Source organism: Salvelinus namaycush, chromosome 3 (assembly GCF_016432855.1).
Source record: "Salvelinus namaycush isolate Seneca chromosome 3, SaNama_1.0, whole genome shotgun sequence".
Classification (NCBI taxonomy): domain Eukaryota; kingdom Metazoa; phylum Chordata; class Actinopteri; order Salmoniformes; family Salmonidae; genus Salvelinus; species Salvelinus namaycush.
In genome coordinates, this window is record NC_052309.1 from 75,410,804 (window position 1) to 75,434,842 (window position 24,039).

The 24,039-nt window shown below is 43.4% G+C and overlaps 1 protein-coding gene across 2 annotated transcripts in view; it reads left to right on the forward strand.

Annotated features, from left to right (window-relative positions):
• Positions 1-8,303: 8,303 nt before the first annotated feature.
• Positions 8,304-24,039, forward strand: part of LOC120038593 (myosin-9-like) — a 37,998-nt gene continuing 22,262 nt past the window's right edge. The window contains exons 1-6 of one of the 2 annotated variants that reach the window (XM_038984292.1): positions 8,304-8,502; positions 19,498-19,832; positions 21,257-21,413; positions 22,230-22,257; positions 22,416-22,509; positions 23,336-23,356. In XM_038984292.1, the coding sequence (XP_038840220.1) occupies positions 19,503-19,832; positions 21,257-21,413; positions 22,230-22,257; positions 22,416-22,509; positions 23,336-23,356 (630 nt within the window). In that variant the 5' untranslated portion in view covers positions 8,304-8,502; positions 19,498-19,502. The remainder of the gene's footprint in view (positions 8,503-19,497; positions 19,833-21,256; positions 21,414-22,229; positions 22,258-22,415; positions 22,510-23,335; positions 23,357-24,039) is intronic. The other variant, XM_038984293.1, reaches the window with a different exon arrangement.

The window sequence follows — 24,039 nt, forward strand, 5'->3', positions numbered from 1 at the left end:
ATCACCCTCCAGCTTGTTGAATGTCCATTCTGTTCCAGACAAATGTAAATTTACCATACCCAAAGCAGACATCGTTTCTATTTATTGCTCCCACCTTCTCTTCGTCATGTACATTTATTTTATATTTAACCTTTATTTAACTAGGCAAGTCAGTTAAGAACAAATTCTTATTTACAATGAGGGCCTAGGAAGAGTGGGTTAACTGCCTTGTTCGGGGGCAGAACGACAGATTTTTACCTTGTCTGCTCGGGGATTCGATTTAGAAACTTTTCGGTTACTGACCCAACGCTCTAACCACTAGGCTACCTGCTGCCTCAATGAGCAATGTATACTTTTTATATATACAGTATACATGATCTGAAATTATATTTTAGCTATGAGAGTTGATTACTGCTGAGTGGGAAAGAGAATATGAAAGAAAAGGAGCCCCCCCCCCCTTTCCCTACATTCCAGAATTTTGTGAGTCAACATGGGTCTGTCTTATCACCCTTTCCTGTGTACTGATTACTGGGGGAGGGAAGACGCGAGGGATGCTGAAAAGGACAAAAGAAGGAATAAATTGCCATGTGTTCTACTACTATAATTTCATGACAGCATATTTGGCATACTGGAGCTGCTTTTAATTACTTTGCGGTTGTGTTTGGACATTGCCCCTCAGGGATGCTCTATGCCATTTAAGGACACACAAAAATACTTTCACACAGCCATACTCTGTCATGTCAAGACAAGCTGGCTAAATTGAAGTGAATTGCGTAAATAGTCTTGACAGGGGGTTTGACATTATTGGTGAATGGTGTAAAACAACAGCAAGGTGCTGGATGCTGACAATGTGTTTCTACAGATAGCCGTTAGGCTCATATTCAAATGTGTTGTATGCTTAATATGTGTCACCATCTTTAGATATGGTTTTTATCTGGAATGAACAGGATACAGCAATCCAATCACTTATAAATCTGACACACATGCAGGCTGGCCCATACACATTACTCTCACATATGAATACACACACATGAATTCACAGAAGCTATTGGTGTGTAAAAGAGCTCAATGAACTCATACCAGCCTGTTCACATAGTGCGAGTCAATGGGTCCCTTTCTTTCAGAGCAGATGATGTGACTTTACACACCCAGAATTACAGACACACCCGGTTGCTATTACAACTGCAGGTGAAAGAGAGAGAGACTGTCATAGCAAGGGAGAAGGGACGGAGTGAGGTCAGGAGTGTGTCTCCATATTTGGTTATCTACTCTTAGTTATAGGCTGCTTTTCTTCTGTTTTAATCCCTCGTTGCTGCCGTCCGGGCCCAAATCAGTTTGTTGTGTCCTGTCACTCCTGTTGTGACTATGATTGAGCAGAGTATGATGTAGAACTCAGATTAGGTCTGGATGGGCGGCTGCACATATCTTTCCCAAATCCCTTCCTTTCTGCTCCCTCAGCATCTGGTACTGCTCAGAGGGGACCCTTGACCCCCGGGCTAAATTCCTTGTATTTCCCAACCAGCCCTGACTGAGCGATGTATTGATTTTTCCAACTACATGGCATGTTCGTCAGGGTTGTCGTGGGCTATATGTGATGCAGGAAAATATGCAGGAACAAACACAGACACATTCCACACAGAACAGTATAACGTTGAACAAGTCAAACATGAATCATGTTTTTCTGCTTTAAAAAAATGTCATTAGTGGGTAGATCAGCTTTAATATTGCAGATAAATTTTGGCTTCTATCAATGTAATTATCTGCATCATTTCCAATCCCCTATATAAACTCAGCAAAAAAAGAAACGTCCTCTCACTGTCAACTGCGTTTATTTTCAGCAAACTTAACATGTGTAAATATTTGAATGAACATAACAAGATTCAACAACTGAGACATAAAATGAACAAGTTCCACAGACGTGTGACTAACAGAAATGGAATCATGTGTCCCTGAACAAAGGGGGGGTCAAAATCAAAGTAACAGTCAGTATCTGGTGTGGCCACCAGCTGCATTAAGTACTGCAGTGCATCTCCTCCTCATGGACTACAGCAGGTTTGCCAGTTCTTGCTGTGAAATGTTACCCCACTCTTCCACCAAGGCACCCGCAAGTTCTCGGACATTTCTGGGGGGAATGGCCCTAGCCCTCACCCTCCGATCCAACAGGTCCCAAACGTGCTCAATGGGATTGAGATCCAGGCTCTTTGCTGGCCATGGCAGAACACTGACATTCCTTGCAGGAAATCACGCACAGAACGAGCAGTATGGCTGGTGGCATTGTCATGCTGGAGTGTCATGTCAGGATGAGCCTGCAGGAAGGGTACCACAAGAGGAAGGAGGATGTCTTCCCTGTAATGCACAGCGTTGAGATTGGCTGTAATGACAACAAGCTCAGTCCGATGATGCTGTGACACACCACCCCGACCATGATGGACCCTCCACCTCCAAATTGATCCCGCTCCAGAGTACAGGCCTCGGTGTAACGCTCATTCCTTCGACGATAAACGCGAATCCGACCATCACCCCCGGTCAGACAAAACCGTGACTCATCAGTGAAGAGCACTTTTTGCCAGTCCTGTCTGGTCCAGCGACGTTGTTGCCGGTGATGTCTGGTGAGGACCTGCCTTACAACAGGCCTACAAGCCCTCAGTCCAGCCTCTCTCAGCCTATTGCGGACGGTCTGAGCACTGATGGAGGGATTGTGCGTTCCTGGTGTAACTTGGGCAGTTGTTATTTCCATCGTGTACCTGTCCCGCAGGTGTGATGTTCGGATGTACCGATCCTGTGCAGGTGTTGTTACACGTGGTCTGCCACTGCGAGGACGATCAGCTGTCCATCCTGTTTCCCTGTCGCGCTGTCTTAGGCATCTCACAGTACGGACATTGCAATTTATTGGCTTGACCATATCTGCAGTCCTCACGCCTCCTTGCAGCATGCCTAAGGCACGTTCACACAGATGAGCAGGGACCCTGGGCATCTTTCTTTTGGTGTTTTTCAGAGTCAGTAGAATGGCCTCTTTAGTATCCTAAGTTTTCATAACTGTGACCTTAATTTCCTAACGTCTGTAAACTGTTAGTGTCTTAACGACCGTTCCACAGGTGCATGTTCATTAATTGTTTATGGTTCATTGAACAAGCATGGGAAACAGTGTTTACAACCCTTTACAATGAAGATCTGTGAAGTTATTTGGATTTTTACAAATTATCTTTGAAAGACAGGGTCCTGAAAAGGGATGTTTCTTTTTTGATGAGTTTATGTTATTTTAAATATACTGTATATATTTTCAAATATATTTTCCTTCTTCATTATTTTCCACTGAACACAGACATATTCCACACCTGCTGACACATTGAACAGTATAATGTTGAATATTGGACATATTTCTTTGCATGTTAACAGACATTCTACCTTTATTGGCTCATACTTTTACTTAGTTCTAGGCTATATCTAGGCTCCTGAGTTTTTGCTAATCATATTGTGTGGTCTGGAAAATCTCCTTTCCCTAATAATCGTTATGTCATCCTATGGTTATGATAAAGCTGTTTACCCAGACTGCCTCTGTTAAGTGCACATGAGATATAGGTTGTGTATGTCAATATGTTGATGTCACCTGTCGAGGATGTTTTTGCCAATGTTGGTTGTGTTAACCCTTGTTTATCCAATGAGGTCACAACATCATCTGTTTCACATTCAGGTCGTTTGGAACGCATACAGAGCCGGGTGAGTGAAGATGAGAACGAGTGAGGTCAGGAGTGCAAAGTATTAAATGACCTCATTCTTCCTCTTTCATCTTTATTCTATCCCTTTTCTTCTTGTTCCACCATACTAATTTTCACCTGGGCATTTCTTCAATTTAGTTCCTTTGCCACATTTCCTTTTTCCTTTGCAAAGGGTATTGTCTCCCTGCTGTTAGTGGCCTGTATACTGGTCTAATGCCTTTGTTCCGTCAGACTGTCTCACCTTCTCCAGATCTCAGGGGAACACAATGGAATGACTAAGTAGACGTGATACTGAACCACTCTCTATGTACTTACACTCTCTACCCTCTTAGCATCCATCAGCTCATATCATCCCCTATTTCTTTTTCATCCTTTCATAGTCTCATTCTTCACTTCTGCTTCTGCTACTCTACCCCCAATTCCAGCCCTTCCCCCATCACTTAACCATGAAGTTGAAATTGTTGTCTTGTGTTTTCCAGTATTGTTATTTTAAGGTTCCTTTCCAGGCAAACTTGTCCAGAGATCTGGATGTGCCTAGGATGTGCAGCCTTGGTACACACACACACCCACACATACATACACACCCACACACACACATACATACACACACACACACACACACACACATACATACACACACACAGCAGTGCTCTACTTGGGAGTGAATCTGGTTCTCTCCACTTTTTCAGCCTGCTGTACATAGTACATCTCTTGGCTTCCAGTGGGGGCTAAGCTTGCCCTTCTCACTACAGCCATAGTTTTAGCAATCTCAGCTACTATATCTAGACTACTCTCAGTTAGCAAAATTACAATGAAATAAGTAATCCCAGACGTTGACATCACATTCATTTCAGGTGCTGAATGGAAGGTTAGAAGACGTATATTCCAGATGTCAAAAATAAAAACATTTTCTGGACGTTAAAATCAGGTGCATCTTAGGTGTTGAATGAAAGTAGAAAACGTGACATTTCCAGTACATGTTTTCCAAAATGTGAAAATATGTAATTTAATTTAATATGTAATTTACAGACATTGAAAATACTTCTTTTTTGATCCTTGATTCCATGGCCAGATTTCAACTGCTATAGATTCTCAATTAAGTAAGCAATAAAACACATTTTTCACACCTCTAAATGGGAAAGAGGAGCAAAGTGAAGATTGCAACTAAATATTTGTTTTATTGCTCCCATCTATCACATGCACTTATGTTAGCGTTTTCAAAAGCTTTAAAACTGACACCATGACATGCTGACTACACCGCTCACGTCACGTGCGCGAGCATTGCAAAATAAATGTACACATACATGTTATTCAATCATTACACCCACACTGCTCACGGAGCGTCTGTGTAGCCAGGTGCTAAAATAGAAATTGGTTCTATTTGTGACGCTCAATGCGCTGCAAGTCCGGCCTCTCCCATCTCCACATTGGTTTTTAGGAGCATATACCCATGTGCCATCTCCTCATTAGTTTTTAGGAGCATATACCCACGTGGGTGATTGAAAGATTAACTGAGGTCCGCAGTCCAGTCAGTTGTAGTAATGCACTGGAAATGTGTTTGCCAACTGTCTTATAAAGTCCAAAGAAGAAAAAATAAGCCTGAAGGAAGGAGGAGAGATGATGAGAAACTAATTTGGTTTACCGTTTTATCTGTGGATTAATTGTCAGAGTAGTGGATCTTGTGCATTTCAGGTAAAATAACAACCCAATGTTTATATCCCAGGACAAATTAGCTAACAACAGCAAGCTAGCTAGCTAAATTGCCATAAATGTGTAGCAAAATGCTGATATATCCGACAGTGCAGCAGTATCTAACAGGTAATATCTAACAATTCCACAACAAAACCTAATGCTTTTTGACCTGTCCCCAAATTAATATAATTGGTTCAGAGTTAGTTTTGATATTTCAACCTGTAAATCCTGATCGCTTTAGGTGTGAGTGAACAAAATCATCATGCACACATACAGAGTAAACCAACAGACCAATTCAACTACAATAATATTCTGTATAATGGTTACAGTTTTTTTTTTCTTGCTATGACTGTGATATGTTGTTGTTTATCTACCTTAGTTGAATGCACTGACTTTAAGTCACTCTGGATAAGAGCATCTGCTGAATGACTAAAATGTAAATGTAACAACACACGTGCAAAGCGTGCTGGGTATTATTTTAATGAGCTCCGCCCACAAACAAGTACAAATGTGGTCATGTGGACCAGATTTAAATCTGAACCAATCACAGACGTCTAGGTGATGTTTCACAGGTTTGAACATCACAGTACTGTATGGCAGTTTAGTACAGTAGAACACAGAAGAATACAGTACTGTATGGTACAGCACAGTATAGTTTAATTCAGTAGAGTACAGTACAGTACAGTAGAGTTTAATTTAGTACAGAGAGTATAGTACAGTAGCATAAACTACAGTACAGTATAGTTTAATTCAGTAGAGTACAGTACTATACAGTAGAGTTTAATTCAGTAGAGTAGAGTACAGTGCAGTAGAGTACAGTATAGTTTAATTCAGTAGAGTACAGTACAGTTTTGTTCAGTAGAGTACATTAGAGTAAAGAAGGGTAAAATACAGTACACTATACTTTACTTGTCTTTACTGTATTGTGTACTGTAATATACCTTACACTGCTGTGATCTACTGTGATGTAATGTGTTGATCAAACTTGTGAAACATAGATGCCAATGATTGGTTCAGATTCGGTTTGGTATGGGACGGACCAAATCTGAACCAATTATAGACGTCTATGTTTGGGCTAAATCAAGGCTAGACCGGACAAAATCTGAACATCTATGTTTGGCCCCCGTCTGTGGACGTTGAAATCAAGGACCATGAACCAAATATACACTGAGTGTACATGACACAGACTGATCAGGTGAATCCAGGTGAAAGCTATGATCCCTTATTGATGTCACTTGTTAAATCCACTTCAATCAGTGTAGATGAAGGGGAGGAGACAGGTTAAAGAATACTTTTTAAGCCTTGAGACAATTGAGACATGGATTGTGTATGTGTGCCATTCAGAGGGTGAATGGGTAAGACAAAATATTTAAGTGCCTTTGAAAGGTGTATGGTAGTAGGTGCCAGGTGCACCGGTTTGTGTCAAGTACTGCAATGCTGCTGGGTTTTTTACACTCAACAGTTTCCTGTATTTATCAAGAATGGTCCACCACCCAAAGGGTGTCCAGCCAACTTGATACAACTATGGGAAGCATTGGAGTCAACATGGGCCAGCATCCCTGTGGAACCATTTTGACACCTTGTATGCTAATTATCCTCCTCCTTGTCTGCTGATGTTTTAGGAAACAGATTTTTAATATTTAAAAATAATAGCCCAACGAATTGAGGCTGTTCTGAGGGCAAAAGGGGGTGCAACTAAATATTAGGAAGGTGTTCCTAATGTTTTATACACTCAGTGTAGATGTCTAGGATTGGTTCAGATAGACTTGATACACATTTTTGTCTATTGTCAAAAATCAACGTCGGTAGACGTTGAAATCAAGGCCATTCTGGACCACACCAAAAAAAGACCTAAAAAATACCGTTTGTCCGGACAGGACCGAAAAAGACGTACAGAAGACGGCCCCTGGCGGTAAATGCTTAGTGGGCTTTTGCACCTCAACAGGAAAGCACCTGTGTTTGTTGAATCTACCTATCTTTCAGTTGTTATTGTTTTTGTCAGTTTTTATATTTCCTGGAAGATTCTTGATCATTCAGCAACACACTATTGACAGCTTTCTATGATATCAGCATTGTACATTGTTTTTGTTTGACAATAGACACTTCCCTGTGGACCAGGTCTACCTGTCAATAAACTGAAACATATCAATTCACACAATCACACAATAAGTGCTTTGCACAGGTCAAGTTTCTGTCACGTGGAATGCTATTGACCAATTTAATGCAATTTGTCTTTTTTTTCTTAGGGTGGAAAAATAATCTGAATTGTTGTTTGTCTATTTGGTGTGTATTTTCAAATGCACATACACCTACATTTATTATGCCTCAGTGTGGTTTTAGTTTCAGTATGTTTCTCCAGACAATAGTGTTTCTGTGTCCCTAAATATCACTATTATTAGTGTGGTGATGGTAATACTATCACTAACTGAAAATGTGTTCTCAGTTAACTTACCTGTCAAAATAAAGGTAAATGGATAAAGAGTAAAACAGTAGGCTACAGTTGTAGCCCACTTTGTGTAGTGGTAGGTTTTAGAGAGATAAAACAGTGTCTGTGAGCTTCAAAGCAGACAGTCTAGGCCGAATGACACAAGGGGATAACCTGGATGATGTAGCCCATCCTGAATGGACTGGTACTTATATGGTCATAAAAATCCTTACAGTGCACATACCTCCTTCATTAAAAACCACCTTATCTGTGCCCCCCTTCTCCTCCCCTCAACTATTTCATGTTCATGATTTTTTTGCCGAGTGGCACTAGTTTCTCCACTGGGAAACGCCCCTTCAATAACATTATTGGCCCAGACGGTAAGGATTATTATAACATTGGCTGGGAGAAGCTGGGATAGCGGAGACATAACATATAGGCCCCTCCTCCTCTGGACCGCACCCCGACTGACTACGCAAAGAGCGAATTTAACTAGCTAGTGGAAGAGAGAAGGAAAAAAAGAGAGTGAGGGAGAGCAAGAGAGGGAAGAAGAGAACGCTATAGTTTGATCCGAGTTCTTTGCGAGGCTGTTTTCGACTGAAAAGGAGTTTGTTTCGCGGCGACACGGAGACAGACTCAGCCACCGGTTGTAGGTAGCCAACCCCAAAAGCCTCTGCATCTCAACAGCAGGTAATAGTCCAGCTAGCTAGATTTCTCTTCTAGCTACATTCTCATTTCCGTCAGCCTTGGCTCTTCACATGCTTGTGTCTAGCGGTGAGCAAGTGTACCTAACCAGGAAGGACGAGAACTGCAACTTCATCACCTCACTGGGTGGGACCTCATAACCCAGATGTATGAATTATTGTAAACTTTTTTTTGTCTACATAGTCAATACAATTTAAGGTGGAAAGTAGTTTCATATTACCAGGCACGGTGTCAAAGCAAGATTATATCAGCGACTAAAGAAGCAATGGCGAAGTATGTCGCAAGTAACGTAAGCTAACTTGCTAACTACAGGAAGTGATTCGCATGAATGAGATGTAGAAAGGGAGGGAATGAAAAGTAACGCCAAATAATGGAACGCATCAACTATAAGCATGGTCCTGTTAGAACCCGTTTGAAGTGTCTATTTCATCGTAGATTAACATGTTGTATAGTTTAGGTCTCGCTGTGTGATCAGCCGCGGGGCAAGCAAACAAGTTTGTAGGCTAATGTACCCCGGGAGAGTTGTTGCACACCATTACGTCACTCTTTAATTGATTCGCTGTGTACGTCCACGCTTCCTGTTCGATTGGTATTTTAGGTCTACGTCATTGAATTTGTTTGCATTTCTCATGGATTTCATCCTACACTCCAATGAACTCATTATGCGTGAAATAGCAATGTAGCCAGTCGTGTGCAGTTAATGTATTAATTTTCTGAGTTTAGGATAATTTATCTTTCTTGGCTTAAGTAATTAAACTAAATTGGACTAGATTCCCTTTACTCGGTAGGCCTAGTGAACCTTGTTACACGACCAGACATTATATATGCAATGACCCCAGTCTATTTAAGTGCTTTTTAAGTAATTTGGGTTTGGTTAGAGTCAGTGTTTTGTGTTGTGAAATTATAGATTGCTGCAGTAATTTGATTCCGATTATTTCGACCTCAGGGACTTTGCCTGGCTACCCAAACTCGTTGCTCCGGCCAAACGCTACGCCACTCCCATTGACGTTAGTTTCTTCTCCACAGTGAGTCTGGATCGGAGTACCTCCCCAACGCAGAGGCTAGCATTCTAGAAATCAGAGTCCCCAACAAGGGGGTTTTCAGGGTAAATGGAAAGCATCTGTGATGCCACTTTCACTTTTGGACGTTAACAATGTGCCTCCATCTTAATAACTCCTCCTGCACATTTATCGGATTGGTTGAACATTACAGAAGAGAACCTCCCCTAGGTTTTTCTTCTCATCAAGACCAGTATGTAGGGAATCTAGTTTCAGGAGTTTCTTTTACACCTGCTACTTAGGTTACTAGAACACAAACCCATTCTAACCATTCTGATTGATCCCAGAAACCAATGGTTTGGACCAGAACCAGAACACATGTTGCTAAAGCAGCATTTTGAACGTGTCACTGGCTTTGATACTCTGATTTGTTTGGTTTGAGATGATCCAATCACTGGAAAAAAACAAGTTTGTTTTTCCACCACAAACGACTTCAATGTTGGCAGTCTCAAGCTGAAGTGTAGCAAATATAGAGCACAGGAAGAATTCAGTTTGAGTCGCCAGGCAATCCGGGACACACACATTACACATGGTTCTCCAGTCAGCTTGGGCAATTCTCCTGATATAGCAACATGGCTCAGTCTAGGTCTGTGCAAAAGTCTGTTCCCACTGCACTGAGGGAATGTCTGCCCTACAGATATGGCCACATTTGAATATCATGCCCATTAATTCAAACATGTTATTTCAAGTGAAACACAGGCCTATGTCTTAGAACAGGGTTTCTGTCTTTTGAAGGCAACAGTATGCAAAGTCAAGTATATGACTTTCTTGCATACATCCTTGGTCTCTCTCTGGTGTCTTTCTATTTCAATAGCGCAGAGTGTTGGTTCCTGTCAGAATAACATAATTTCCTGTTTGTGCTTTCACTGCACTGCACTGAACTGTGAATCAAACCCCTGGCAACATCTGAAACGAATCCTCTTGATGTCAACATTGTTCATTGGAAAGGCATTCACCATTATTAGAGTTATAATGACCTGGTAGATATAAACTGATTAGTCTAACTTGTTGTGATCCTCTTACATTTACTGACTGTTTCAATGATGTCCCTACTAGAATGTATCCAGTTCATGACCAGTGGGTCGACCACATTTGATCAATATGTAGTCTAGCCTAAAAGTCTGCTTAAAATCATACAGGACAAATGAAAATGCCTGTGAATGTTAATGCATTGAAGGCCAGTTAGGATGCAGACATCCTGGCTAAGGTAGATTACCATTAGCAACCAACTTGCTTTTGTTTCAATTTGAAACATTTGGGTCAAGGGCACCGTGGCACAAAAGTGTCCCACAGTTATCCAAGGTTCAGTGGTAGCTGTGATTCTTGAGTTGACACTATCAGTCAGTCCCAAGATGTTTCTGTCAGGTGACGTTCTCTAAACTAACTGTAGATTTACAGGACTATAGTTGCCCTTTCAGTGATGAGGGGCAGTAACATGGGCAAATACTTGCTGATAATCCAGAAAAAAATGAGCCCTACATTTTTGACCATACCATCACAGTTAGGTCATTTCCCCAAGTAAACAATCCTCATTTTATATTCCTTTTAGGCCTGATAATCCAGCTAGCTACAGCAGATCAGATGTATTTGAGCAGATGAAAGGTCATCTGGACAGGACTGCAGTTTATGCTTCTCTGATATTTATGAGCCTAGTCATATAATGTACAGTACATCTCCAGTCAAAGAGGCAAGTAGAAGGCAAAGATCAATCATCCACATGAGAGTCAATATCATTTGAGTAATGTATACAGACCTGCTCATAGCCACAGATCCTCATATAAACATGGGTCACATTCTCTTAAAGCTGGAATCCTTAATGGTGAAACTCATGTCAGTTTGGGATATTACAACAAAGTTACTGTAAACAAGTGTTTCTTCATCAGGCGTCATTGAGCGTGTGATACAACAGCAGAATATGTACTGCAACTTTTTTTTAAACTACACTGCTCTACGTACCTCACCTCTGTTACATTCTCAAAACGATAACGACGGTGCTGGGGCGGACAGTGGAGGTGTTTCCCCTAATACGGATTCCATTTTTAAACTAGGGCTGGGAATTGCCAGGGACCTCACAATATTTTCATGATATTTGGGTGCCGATATGAAATGTATTGCGTTTCTCACAATTGTATACGTATTACGATTTGGTCTTTGATTTTTAAAAAAGTATATATTTTTTTTATTGGGTTTTGACGTTCCAAACATATTGCTCACCATATGTATGCTGCCGAGATACAAGCGAGCGCATGAGAAATACATCATGGAAATTAAAGTCCTATAAACAAATTGGCTCCCTATTTAATAAGATGGAGAACAAGCTAAGAAGGAAAAACACTGGGGTTTTCAAATCAAGTTCAAGTACATTTTTCCCATCACTACTTTTAATAAAACAAGTTTGATATCATGGATTCTTAGTAATGCAGACATCAAACACAGGGTGTGCGTGCATACATCTGTGTTCTCTGATTCAGGCTTGAGTCATATTTTACTGCGGCTGGCTTGCCAGTCAACCTCTTTCAAACTTATTTTACTGCCATTACTCTCGCTATCAACTTCTGTCTATATGTAATAAACTCATTCCTTAGTTCAGTCTGGCTTGAACAATATGATTTGAATTGGGTCAATCGGATTGGTCGACTTGGCAGGGACAGCCAATGTATCAGCTAAAAAGGCCTAGTGCAAATCCCACTACTAGGTGTATTCTACTGTTTGCTTGCTTGTTTCTTTCCTTCCTCCTACTCCATTCTGTCAATTTCTCCCTACTCTCCATACCTCCTATTGTGGGCCTCCTTCCCATCCTCCCCCTCACAGCGCACACCTGTAGGGTTCCACTGAATGCAACAATAGCAGGAAATGACTAATCTATGGCTGGGGTTCCAAACAAACAAGGCTTGTTCTCACTTCTCTGGATTTAACCGTGTCAACACTGATTGCTGCTTGGTTTATGATACATGCTAGGCCTATGCTGGGTGGGTGAACAAAAATAAAGCAACATGGAACAATTTCCAAGATTTTATTGAGTTACAGTTCATATAAGGAAATCAGTCAACTGAAATAAATAAATTAGGCCCTAATTTTTGGATTTCATATGACTGGGAAGACTGATATGCATCGGTTGGCCACAGATGCCTTAAAAAAAGGTAGGGGGGTGGATCAGAGAACCAGTCAGTATCTGGTGTGACCACAATTTGCCTCATGCAGCGTGACACATCTCCTTCGCATAGGATTGATCAGGCTGTTGATTGTGGAATGTCGTCCCGCTCCTCTTCAATGGCTGTGTGAAGTTGTTGGATATTGGTGGAACTGGAACACGCTGTCGTACACATCGATCCAGAGCATCCCAAACTTGCTCAATGGGTGCCATGTCTGGTGAGTATGCAGGCCATGGAGGAACTGGGCCTTCAGCTTCCAGGAATTTTGTACAGATACTTGCGACATGGGGCCATGCATTATCATGCTGAAACATTAGATGACGGAGGTAGATGAATGTCACAACAATGGGCCTCAGGATCTCGTCACGGTGTCTGTGCATTCAAATTGCCATCAATAAAATGCAATTGTGTTCGTTGTCCATAGCTTATGCCTAACCCCACCACCACCATGGGGTGCTCTGTTCACAATGTTGACATCAGAAAACCGCTCACCCACACTATGCCATACATGGTCTGCAGTTGGGATGCCAGTTGGACGTACTGCAAAAATTCTCTAAAACGACGTTGGAGGCAGCTTATGGTAGAGAAATTAACATTCAATTTTCTGGCAACATTTCTGGTGGACATTCCTGCAGTCAACATGCTAATTGCACACTCCAACTTGAGACATCTGTGACATTGTGTTTGACAATTGAACATTAGTGTCTTTTTGTTGTCACCAAAACAAGTTGCACCTGTGTAATGATCATGCTGTTTAACTAGCTTCTTGATATGCCACACCTGTCAGGTTGATTATCTTGCCAAAGGAGAAAGGTTCATGAAGAGTGATGTAGCCACATTTGAGAAGCTTTTTGTGCGTATGGAACATTTCCGCAAACTTTATTTCAGCTCATGAAACAGCAGACCGAAACTATATATATTGTGGTTATATTTTTATTCTATGTAACTAATGGAGAGAAGCAGATTACTAGATAGGTAGAGGTCTTTTACACAATGTGGGTGGTGAAAAGCTACCTTGCATGTCAGAAAATAGAACTTGTTCTGTGTTGGGTGTGATCTGTGCACCTGATGTGTTTGGTTTTGTAGGCGTGTATACATGTATGTGTCAGACTGGCTATTGCCCAACGCAGTCAACTTGAGCACTCGAACACAGTTTCACACTGAATTTTGAAACACTCTCTGCACAGGGACGTCCCTCTGACTGCCACTCCATATTTTATTTCTCCGTCAACCCAAATGCAGGTCAGGTTCCATATACCCCACTAGTTTGAATACAGCACCTGTTCAACTGTCCGTGAGTGCTTTTGTTTGACTGGTGAATAGCCTCCATAAACGCTAGACACCATTTGTTGTCTTCATGTAGCCTAGACTATAGTGATTCAAAGGGAGTGCTCTTATACTGTAGATTAGACTTCTAGTCAGAGATAAGGAGAGATAGACTAAACTATCCCCTCCCTTTTGTCTGCTAAGTGAAAAAAATGAGATGAGAAGACCTGTTCAGTGTTCACGGTCAGGTAAAATATGTTTTATGTCCTGAGTAGGGTTTAGAAAGATGTTTATTTAAGTGACCGAGGAAGCAGGTATGTATGACTCCCTCCAGCATTCTTTCACAACAGTTAAAAGGCTTATGTAACCATTATCTAATATCCAAAGTGCTTTCGCTTGTTCAGCAAGCGGGTGCAAATTTAAAAAGCCAACCGTGTCCAATATGGCTGTCAAAATGACAACAGAAATATGAGCCATTTCATCAGCCCTTTGACCCCAAATCATTATGCGTTTGTCAGACTGACACCTACTGGCTGTCAACCAGTACAGTTAATAGAATAATTCTAAAGGAAATGTCTGTTATTTGATCTAAACTAGACAGTTCAAATCAGTTATTCACTTTATGGTGCTGCTAGACTAACAGGTTGCTTAGAGTTCCAGTTTTTATGTGCATCTCTAGTGAGGAATGTGGAAAAATAGTGGATAAGGGTTTGTCATGGAGTGTGGTTAGTTTCCAGGACTTAATTTACTGCACAGTCTGCAGAGGGCTGAGAACTTCTCGTTTCAATGGTATCCCCTGGCGCACTCTGCAAGAATTCACACAACAAAGTTCCACAAATGGCAAAATAGTTTTCCCTCTTTGTCATTTCCTCTTCCCTCTCTCTCCTCGGCTCCCCCTCCCTCCCCTGTTTTAGGCAGAGAGACGGTGTCTGAGTCCATAATGAACTTAGACACACTCCACCTCTCCTGCCCTCTGGCCTCGTCTGGCGGTCACACTCTCTCCCTCAGGGCGCCAGACAGCGGAGAGGAATAGGAAAGCCAGAGGTAAGGTCAGAGGGCAAGGGATGGAGGGATAGGCCGTTGAAGCTTAACATGCATACAAGACTGACCATGCTAGACTGGATCCAACGAGAGACCATCTGATGAATTAGAGTAGGGACAGACAGGATGTGATATGAGAGGAGGATGTATTAACAGTTGTATTAATATTCCAGCCAATGGAGCCATACACCAGGGCCAGTTGGCCACGGCTGTTTAACCGCTTTATAATGTGGCTGGTGGGATACAAGGCTTATTGTATATGGTCAGGCTTTAAATGTTGCCTTTGGTCGCCGACTGACGAGATGGAGGGTCAAGACCTTGGCTTTTCCAGCTACTCAGCATAACTCTGGGTGAGAAGGCACTGAGCTGGAATGGAATGAGAGTGGAGCAGGGAAGGAGGGAGGGATGGCTCTGAAGAGCAAGCAGCCCTTGGTGTCCCTTTTAACGAGACGGCCAGGCGTTGACAAGGACACTCCTTACTTCCTCCCTTTGTGCCTACATTCTTGTCTCTGTGACGTCGGTTCTAAAACCACCCTCCCTCTTGTTTTTCAGCCCAGGCTTCCGCTTCTATAGTAGACCACTTCACTGACTAAGCACCACTCTTCCTAGATGTCGGCGGTCGTTTTCGTAGCCTTCAATGACATGTCTAGTCATTGATTGTCATAGGTCCGATAATATTTAGGGACTGTTGGAGGGGTTGGTTTCCTTGTATTCCACGTGTCGCTTTCATTAATGTGTAACTTTGCATGAGTAACTACCAGAATGGCTAATCTCAATGTAGCCAACCTTCAATAGATGAGTCTGTTTGTACAGCTGAACAGCATTTAACATGACAAGACATGGGGAGGCCTTGCAGCTGCGCAGTACTGGGCTTCAGGCTTAGTGGCATCCCAGGTTGAGTGAAGACATGGCCAGACAGAAAGCTGTGGACTTTGGTGGCCAGACAGAAAGCTGTGGACTTTGGTGGCCAGACAGAAAGCTGTGGACTTTGGTGGCCAGACAGAAAGCTGTGGACTTTGGTGGCCAGACAGAAAGCTGTGGACTTTGGTGGCCAGACAGAAAGCTGTGGACTTTGGTGGCCAGACAGAAAGCTGTGGACTTTGGTGGCCAGACAGAAAGCTGTGGACTTTGGTGGCCAGACAGAAAGCTGTGGACTTTGGTGGGGACTCTGAGTCACAATAAAAGACGTGGGTCTACCCAGTGTTCTCTTAATGCCATGTACAGGCTGGGCAGTGTTCTCTTAATGCCATGTACAGGCTGGGCAGTGTTCTCTTAATGCCATGTACAGGCTGGGCAGTGTTCTCTTAATGCCATGTACAGGCTGGGCAGTGTTCTCTTAATGCCATGTACAGGCTGGGCAGTGTTCTCTTAATGCCATGTACAGGCTGGGCAGTGTTCTCTTAATGCCATGTACAGGCTGGGCAGTGTTCTCTTAATGCCATGTACAGGCTGGGCAGTGTTCTCTTAATGCCATGTACAGTGTCTATCAATGGCAACGGCTGACCATCACACTTCAGGTTTGCCTTCACTTTTCAATGTAGAGCACCTTCCATAGAATGACTATGAAAAGAATGGATGTGGTTATAAATGTAGCCCTGTGCTGCTCTCAGGAGATGGATGGAGGAGATGCGTCACTGACTAATCTGTGTCAAGACGACGTGTATAGGACACGGCACAGGCCTCCCTCCCCAGGGCCGTCAAAAACGGCTGCATGCTCTCCTTTTTGAAGTCTCATTTTATCATTGTTATCTCTGTTCACTATCAGTGGGTCATATTCCTATCCTGCTGGCTTATCCATGTCTTGCTGGTAGACCATGCAAGCTAAACTCTCTGGCCCCCATCCTGCATCCACTCAACAGATGGCCTGTGTATGTTTGAGCTGCTTGTTTGAGTTTGTTTTCATGTAGGCTACACGTTTTTTTTTTTTCTTCAGGCCCACATTAGCCTAGCTGACACTGATAATAATCACTCCCAGAGTGTTGGTGTGTTGAGGCTGTACTCCCCACTGCTTGTTTTTGCCAAGCAGGAAAACAATAGTTAACTATTGCAGTCAGGCATTAACCGTGTTAGGCCTGCATGGAAATGACTAGACTGCCCCTTGGTGTGGTTGCTGGTTGTTTGCCCAACGTTGCAGATAGTTAGGCCCTGCCACAGTCAAGGGACTGTCTAAAGGCCACCGGCTTCACCACTGCACACAGTCTAACTGTTCTACTGTACAGCCTGTGGGTGCATTACCAGGGATAGGTAATGTATTTTGAGTGTTTAAGGGCTCGAACACACCAATAGCGCTTGCCTGCTGAGAGTACTTTGCCCAAAAATACTTTACATGTAGAATCGCGCAAAAATGTGATCAGTCAGACATCAACCGCGTGCTCAACGATCAGTAGATGAACGGGAGCTCCACATTCGTTGCGACGTGTGCGACCCTTAAACCCCCCGGGCTCGACTGATGGGGAATAGAGGCAGAAGGACTGGAAGGAAAGACCAGGAGAGACTGATGGTGGTAAGAGGAAAGAAATGTGCAGCATTCCTTTTCTCTCTGTCTCTGATAAAGGGTCAGTATGGGAGGAATGTGACCCTGGAAGACTGGATAAACAGAGGGGTGGTGGGGAGAGGGAGACTGGTGCTGACCGAGAGGGGTCCGGGGGGACTCATTTGTGGGGTCCCTCACTCTAAAGCAGGAAACTGGGAAGTAAGGGTTGAGAAAAAGAGTTGAGGAAGGGGAGGGTGTAGTGATGGAAGTCAGCTGTAGAGCTCTGAGGGAGAGGAATGGCGCTACAGTCCTGGTTGCCTGACGTAGGTCAGGGTTAATGTGCCATTTAGTATTTCTCATAACCCTTTCTGTCAGCAATGCCCATATCCAATGCAGTACAGCTTTTCTCGATACATTCTCAAACATCTACTTGCCCTAGCCTTTGTGTGCAGTAGACTGCATTGCCCCCGGTGTAGGTTAACATGCCTATAAAATACATTTTTCCCATTCTACAGCGAGTAAACCGCACATTCAATGATGTGCTATTTCGTAAGAATAGCTTTATGATTGCAGGCACTGTAGGAGAACTTGCCACCTGTAACCCCCCCCCCCCCCCAAAAGAAATCTCACAAATTGCATTTCCAAATTATCCAAACAAACTCTGCCAACAAACAAAGCTCATAAGTATGGTAAAGTGGAAAAATCTCCTGAACTTGTAACCCTTTTGAGGGTTAGCTGTTTTGCAACATTGAATATGTAAACATAATGGAGCCAGTTGTTGTAAAATGTCTACTTTTATTTCTCCCCTAGGGAGTAAAGGAAAGTGTTAGGCTAACGACCCTGGCGGTGGTGGGAAAGCGCAACGCTCCCGTTGTTGGAATGTTCAGATAATGGCCTTCCCTTTTCTCTACCTCTGTGTATAGCTAAATGTTCTGAAACACCCTTCCCTCACCCCCACTGGATTCTGGTAATACTTGTCTCTCCATGTGGGTTACACCATAGAACTGACTTCAATGACTTCGAGATGTTGTTAATGAGCTGTGAGCCGGTCCTGTTTGGGCCTGCAAGTCATGTCGCTCACCTCTGGCATTGTGGTTGTGTTTTACACGAGCGTTGTAAACAAGATTCAAGACTGAACATTGTGTTTAGGCCTTTAACCCCATTTTTGGGGGGGGAATATTTAGACTTGAAGTCCCTTGAATGTTCTCTAACTTTTGTTTTTGAATATGGGAGGTTCCTCGGGCCTCATTATGTACAACAGTCAATTAACCTCCCACTCTGACGTGCTCCTCATCCCTAGAAACCGAACGTTGCGAATCGCAAATAGTTTTGAAGATTTTCCTCCAAGCATGTAATCAACGAAGTCTTTCCCAAAACCACGTATTTAGATGAGATGGTCAGCACATGTTGCACATTACCACAAATACGTTTTACAGCACTAAGTTACATTTTGATAGAGGCCTGCTTGGCTGGAGAGGGAGTGCGCCCTGTAATTTGATTAGCGTCCGTAGTGGTTGCCAGAAACGTGGGGCCTCGTTGAGATTAGTTTGTTTTAATGTTGACCAGACCTAACCTGAGCACTCCATGTTGTAGAGGAAACATTGGTGACCCCGGCATTCCTCAGACATTACATCAAGACAAACGGCCAGGGACCAGACCTCTCTGACAGACATCAACTCACAACCCAACAAACTTTCTGGGCAGTGGCTGTCTTTAGCTCAGAACAATCCCATGGGTATTGCGGATAGAGATTGACGCGATGGTGAAATGACATTTCGTGCCCACATTATTGTTTTGGGGATAGATGATGCAAGATGATGCTTTGTAGTTTAAGGGAAGTCTTTGTTTACTTGGCTCAGTATATGTCAGGACTGTTGCTCATTTACATCAGGTTTGTTTGTTGGTTGAGGTCTAACTAAATTGAATTGGTACTACAACTAAATGCTCTATTTTCTAGCCCTAACCAACTTCCGGGTCTCTCTTTCCACAGCAACCATGGCGACGGACGCAGACAAGTTCCTATACGTGGACCGCAACATGGTCAACAACCCGCTGGCCCAGGCAGACTGGGCCACCAAGAAGCTGGTGTGGGTGCCGTCGGAGCGGCTGGGCTTCGAGGCGGGATCTGTGAAGGAGGAGCGAGGTGAAGAGTGCCTGGTGGAGCTGGCAGACTCTGGCAAGAAGGTGAAAGTCAACAAGGATGACATCCAGAAGATGAACCCGCCCAAGTTCAGCAAGGTGGAAGACATGGCTGAGCTCACCTGCCTGAACGAGGCCTCTGTGCTGCACAACCTCAAGGAGAGATATTACTCTGGCCTCATCTACGTGAGTATTATACACCAGGCACACACTGAACTGAAGAACACATTCCCAGCCTGTAGAACCTGTAGGATAAATTCTGATACTACAGCACATTGAAGGACCTCACCTCATTGTATGATACAAGTGTCAATCATTACTCTGTGTTCATGTGAACAATTCTGACTCACTCTTGCCCCCTCATACGAGAGCTGATAATATTTAATTAAAACTTTTTTTTTTAGATGTTATCCAAGGTCTTGCTTAATGCTGGTTACGAAAGCACTGTTTGGTCATATCACGACTTGGCCTGGTTCCAAACCAGGTAGCCCTCCTTCCTAGCCTCATTACCACCATTAAGCCCATTGTGTCAGATGACCCATTGTGTGCAGGTTGCCACCCCAAACGAAAGGCTGTAATCTGTTTACCAAACATACGAGTATGTTCAGTCCTCCCTTTCTGGCTCCCCTGTCTTACTCTCCTTCTGGGGTTGGAGTACTGCTGGGGGGGGGGGGGGTAGAAGAGAGGGACACAATGGGGGGGCAGAGAGTAAAGCTGTTCAGTTGAGTTTCAGGCGGAGCTGGAAATTAAATGGATATGGAATGTAAATCGTGCTCTAATTATTGTTCCCCCATAATGCCATTTATCCCTCTGTCCACGACGGAGTGATTTGGTGCCTGCTACATTGGGCTTTGACCCGGTCAAGTCAACACACCCTGGTCCTCTTGGGGTTTGAGTCTTGCCGTGTTGCGCGCCACTGGACCGGCTACCCTTCTGAAAACCCCCCTCTTGGGAGAGGCAGAGACAACTACCAGACCAGAAGCAAGGGCACGGAGCAATGAGGAGGACAGGAATGTAGCTGAGAGGGAAGGAAACTGAAATATGGAGGGAGGCTGAACATAAATGAAGTGGGGAGGAGAGATGCTCCAGATGCCCATACCAAGATGAGGGTTTAGAGGGGTATATGGAAAGGGACAGAGGGGCTGGGGTGAAATCACCTCGGATGATGTCACTGTTTGGTAGAAGCTCTTTGCGATTGTGAAACATGACTGATCTAGCCCAGCCTCTGGCTGTAGTCAGGGAAGGTGATTGGGAAATAAAGTATGGAGCTGGTGTTGACGAGAGGGTTAGATTCAGAAGATAATGTTCACTATGATTTCCCCATTCACATCTGTCCAGTCTTGTTTTCGGCTGTAGACCATCAGAGTGATATAATATGCAGTCAGTTTAAACTATTACATTGGCAGGTCAGAGTGATTCTACTGCAATCTCTCACTAACATCTACAGTGGAATTTTAATTGAAATCACATCTCTAGACTAGCCAAAATCCAATGTAAGAAGACCAGTCAAGTCCGACTGTATAATCCCTAGTGTTCTTGGTTCAGGACATGGATAGAGGAGATCATGTATGTTCAGTAGCTAATATTAAGTGTTTCTCTTTGTATCACAGACATACTCCGGGCTCTTCTGTGTGGTTATAAACCCCTATAAGAATCTGCCCATCTACTCAGAAGAGATTGTGGATATGTACAAGGGCAAGAAGAGGCATGAAATGCCCCCCCATATATACGCCATCACTGACACGGCCTACAGGAGCATGATGCAGGGTAAGCGAAGGTCCTTGTTTTACCACAACATCGTAGTAAGTAACCTAGCAAATTTACTCATTCATCTGAATACAAGGGTTATTGGTAGTATTTTAACATCCATGTTTAGTAAGATCATTTGTCTTTAAGATATGAATCGGTTTAGACTCCTCCAGGCAGACTTGTCTTTGAAAGTCTGCATTTAAATAGTGAAGCATTAGCCTTGATTTCTGAGGGTTCCTGCCTTCCATAACCAAGGAAAGGCCATTAGTCAGTCTGTAAGGGGATGTAGGCTACATACAGTACATTCTCAGTACTCTTTCCCAGACCCATTATCTTGATGTACTGTTTGGCATTGTCAGGCTGTCCATTCACTCACTCTTGTCTTGTTAGTCCATTGTTGGCCCCCATTGAAGTAAAGGGAATCATTTAACTAGAAGAGAGGGAGGGAGTTACAATGCAGTATTTGCATGGGGATGGTTAATTGGCTTGTTGGTTAAAAGGCATCGCCCTTTCCGTTCACAGGAAGCTGGATATTGATTTCCTGTGTGACCAATGCACTTCCTGTTTCAGAGACAAAAATGTGATCCATGTGTTCCTGCGATAACAAATCCACACTGAAGAATTCACATTTTATATAAAGCCAGCTGGCAACAACATAATTCAGTTGTTCTGACAATGGAACTGAAGTTCCTCTGCACAACAAGCACCCATGATGGGCTACAAATAGTAGCAGAAACTATTGAATTCAACTGTCCCCTCATGTTATTCAATCCAAACTTAAACCATGAAATATGTACCTTTTAAAAAAAATCTTGGCCCCACCTCTTTTCACAGACCGTGAAGACCAGTCCATTCTTTGCACGTGAGTCTTGAGCACAAAACCCTATGAACAGCAAATCTTGGTCTCTCAACATGACCTTGAAATATTACAGCGTTAGTTGTGATATTGCTGACAACTGATTGACTTCCTTACTTTTTGCTTCTGTCCTCCTCCCCTCTTCCTCCTTTTCTCTTCCACAGAGGAGAGTCTGGTGCTGGGAAGACGGAGAACACCAAGAAGGTCATTCAGTATCTGGCCCATGTGGCCTCTTCCCACAAGACGAAGAAAGACCAGGTCAGTCAGTCAGTCCTCATTTACTCTACTATTCTCTCTCTCATAATTCCCTCTGATCTTTATCCTCTCTCCTCTCTCTTTCTCTCTCTCCTCTCTATTTCTCTCTCTCCTCTATATTCTTCCTCTCTCCTCTCTATTTCTCCTCTCTCCTCTCTCTTTCTCTCTCTCCTCTCTCTTTCTCTCTCTAACCCTATTCCTTTTTTCTTTTTTTTTTCACCATGCTCTCGAACTCTCCCTCACTCTCTGACGTGGGCCTTGTTTCCTATGGTCCTTTATCAGCGCGGAACCAGGCTTTTCCGAGTCCTCAATGCTCAACTACTTGTACTGTGATTGTATGTGCGTTTGAGAAATAGTGGTGCCAGTGGTACTTAACATTACTTCATTGTCAAGCCATCGCCATATTGTTCCAGGTCTTGGATAGGTGCTGCTTCTACATCAGTCACACTGCTCTATGGTGCCATAGAGTACCTCTAAATAAGGTTTGGCCAGTCTTGGTTCTTTAAGACTGACCGTAGCACTGCAGGATGTAGATTAAACTCCGTTAGTAGCTGGTTCATAGTGTGATATCTAAACCACAGTGGACTGACTATATAATTCCTTTTGTTGACATTTCTCCTCCAGCGGCTGAGCTGAATCAGTGACCTCCGGTCAACTCTATAAAGCCATGAGACAAAATGTAACCCTGCAGTGCTGTAGTTGGCCACCCCTATGATAGATGCAGCTGTGACTACAGGGTTCAAGAGAGGCCCAGTCTTTTCTGAAAGCAGACCAGTATCTGTATCTATCATTCCTTTGAGGTTGTGTGTTTCTCTTTTCCCATCAACAGACCAGCTCGTTCCTGTCACATGTGAGTTACCCTGTCCCTTCACCCCCCCACCACCCCCTTCCTTCCTCTCCCATCACACATCTCTGGATCTCCTCCTCCACACCCTTCCTCCCTCTCCCTGGCTCTTGCGCTGTCTCTCCCTCCTCCCCCGTGCTGCTGGAGCGTGCTCTGTGGTGGGCTAGTGGGTCACTTGGAAGTGTACACATGACCAGTGTCAGTCCAGAGGAAGGAATGTTCTTTATTAAAGTGGAAATTGCCATTTGAATTCAGCCAGACAAAACTGAGAGCGCATCCTTTTTGTATTGTTGATTTGATCTTCTTTAAATACTAAGTTTAAAGATATTTAATGAGTAAACAGCTCTGCAGTTTGACAAGTCTGGCTGAATTTTGCGTAACGCTGTTGATCCTTTGTTTTCCCCCTGGTGGTTCTAGAAGTGTGCTTGATGTGTTTACGACTCCATGTCTGCTTGCTGTGTGTGTGTTCCAGTGTGTCTGTTCAGAGATCTGGTCAACGTTCTCTCACAGTTCCCCCTCCATTTCTCACTCTTTGTCCACACCATTTTAAAGATCTCTGGACAAACTCACTGAGTTGCCGTGTGCATTGTGATGCCAGTGGACTAATTGTGTGTGTGTTCGTTCACTGGGGATGCTTCATACCGGTCATATCCATTATTCCCTGCTCCTTACTACCGTTAAAAGCCTCA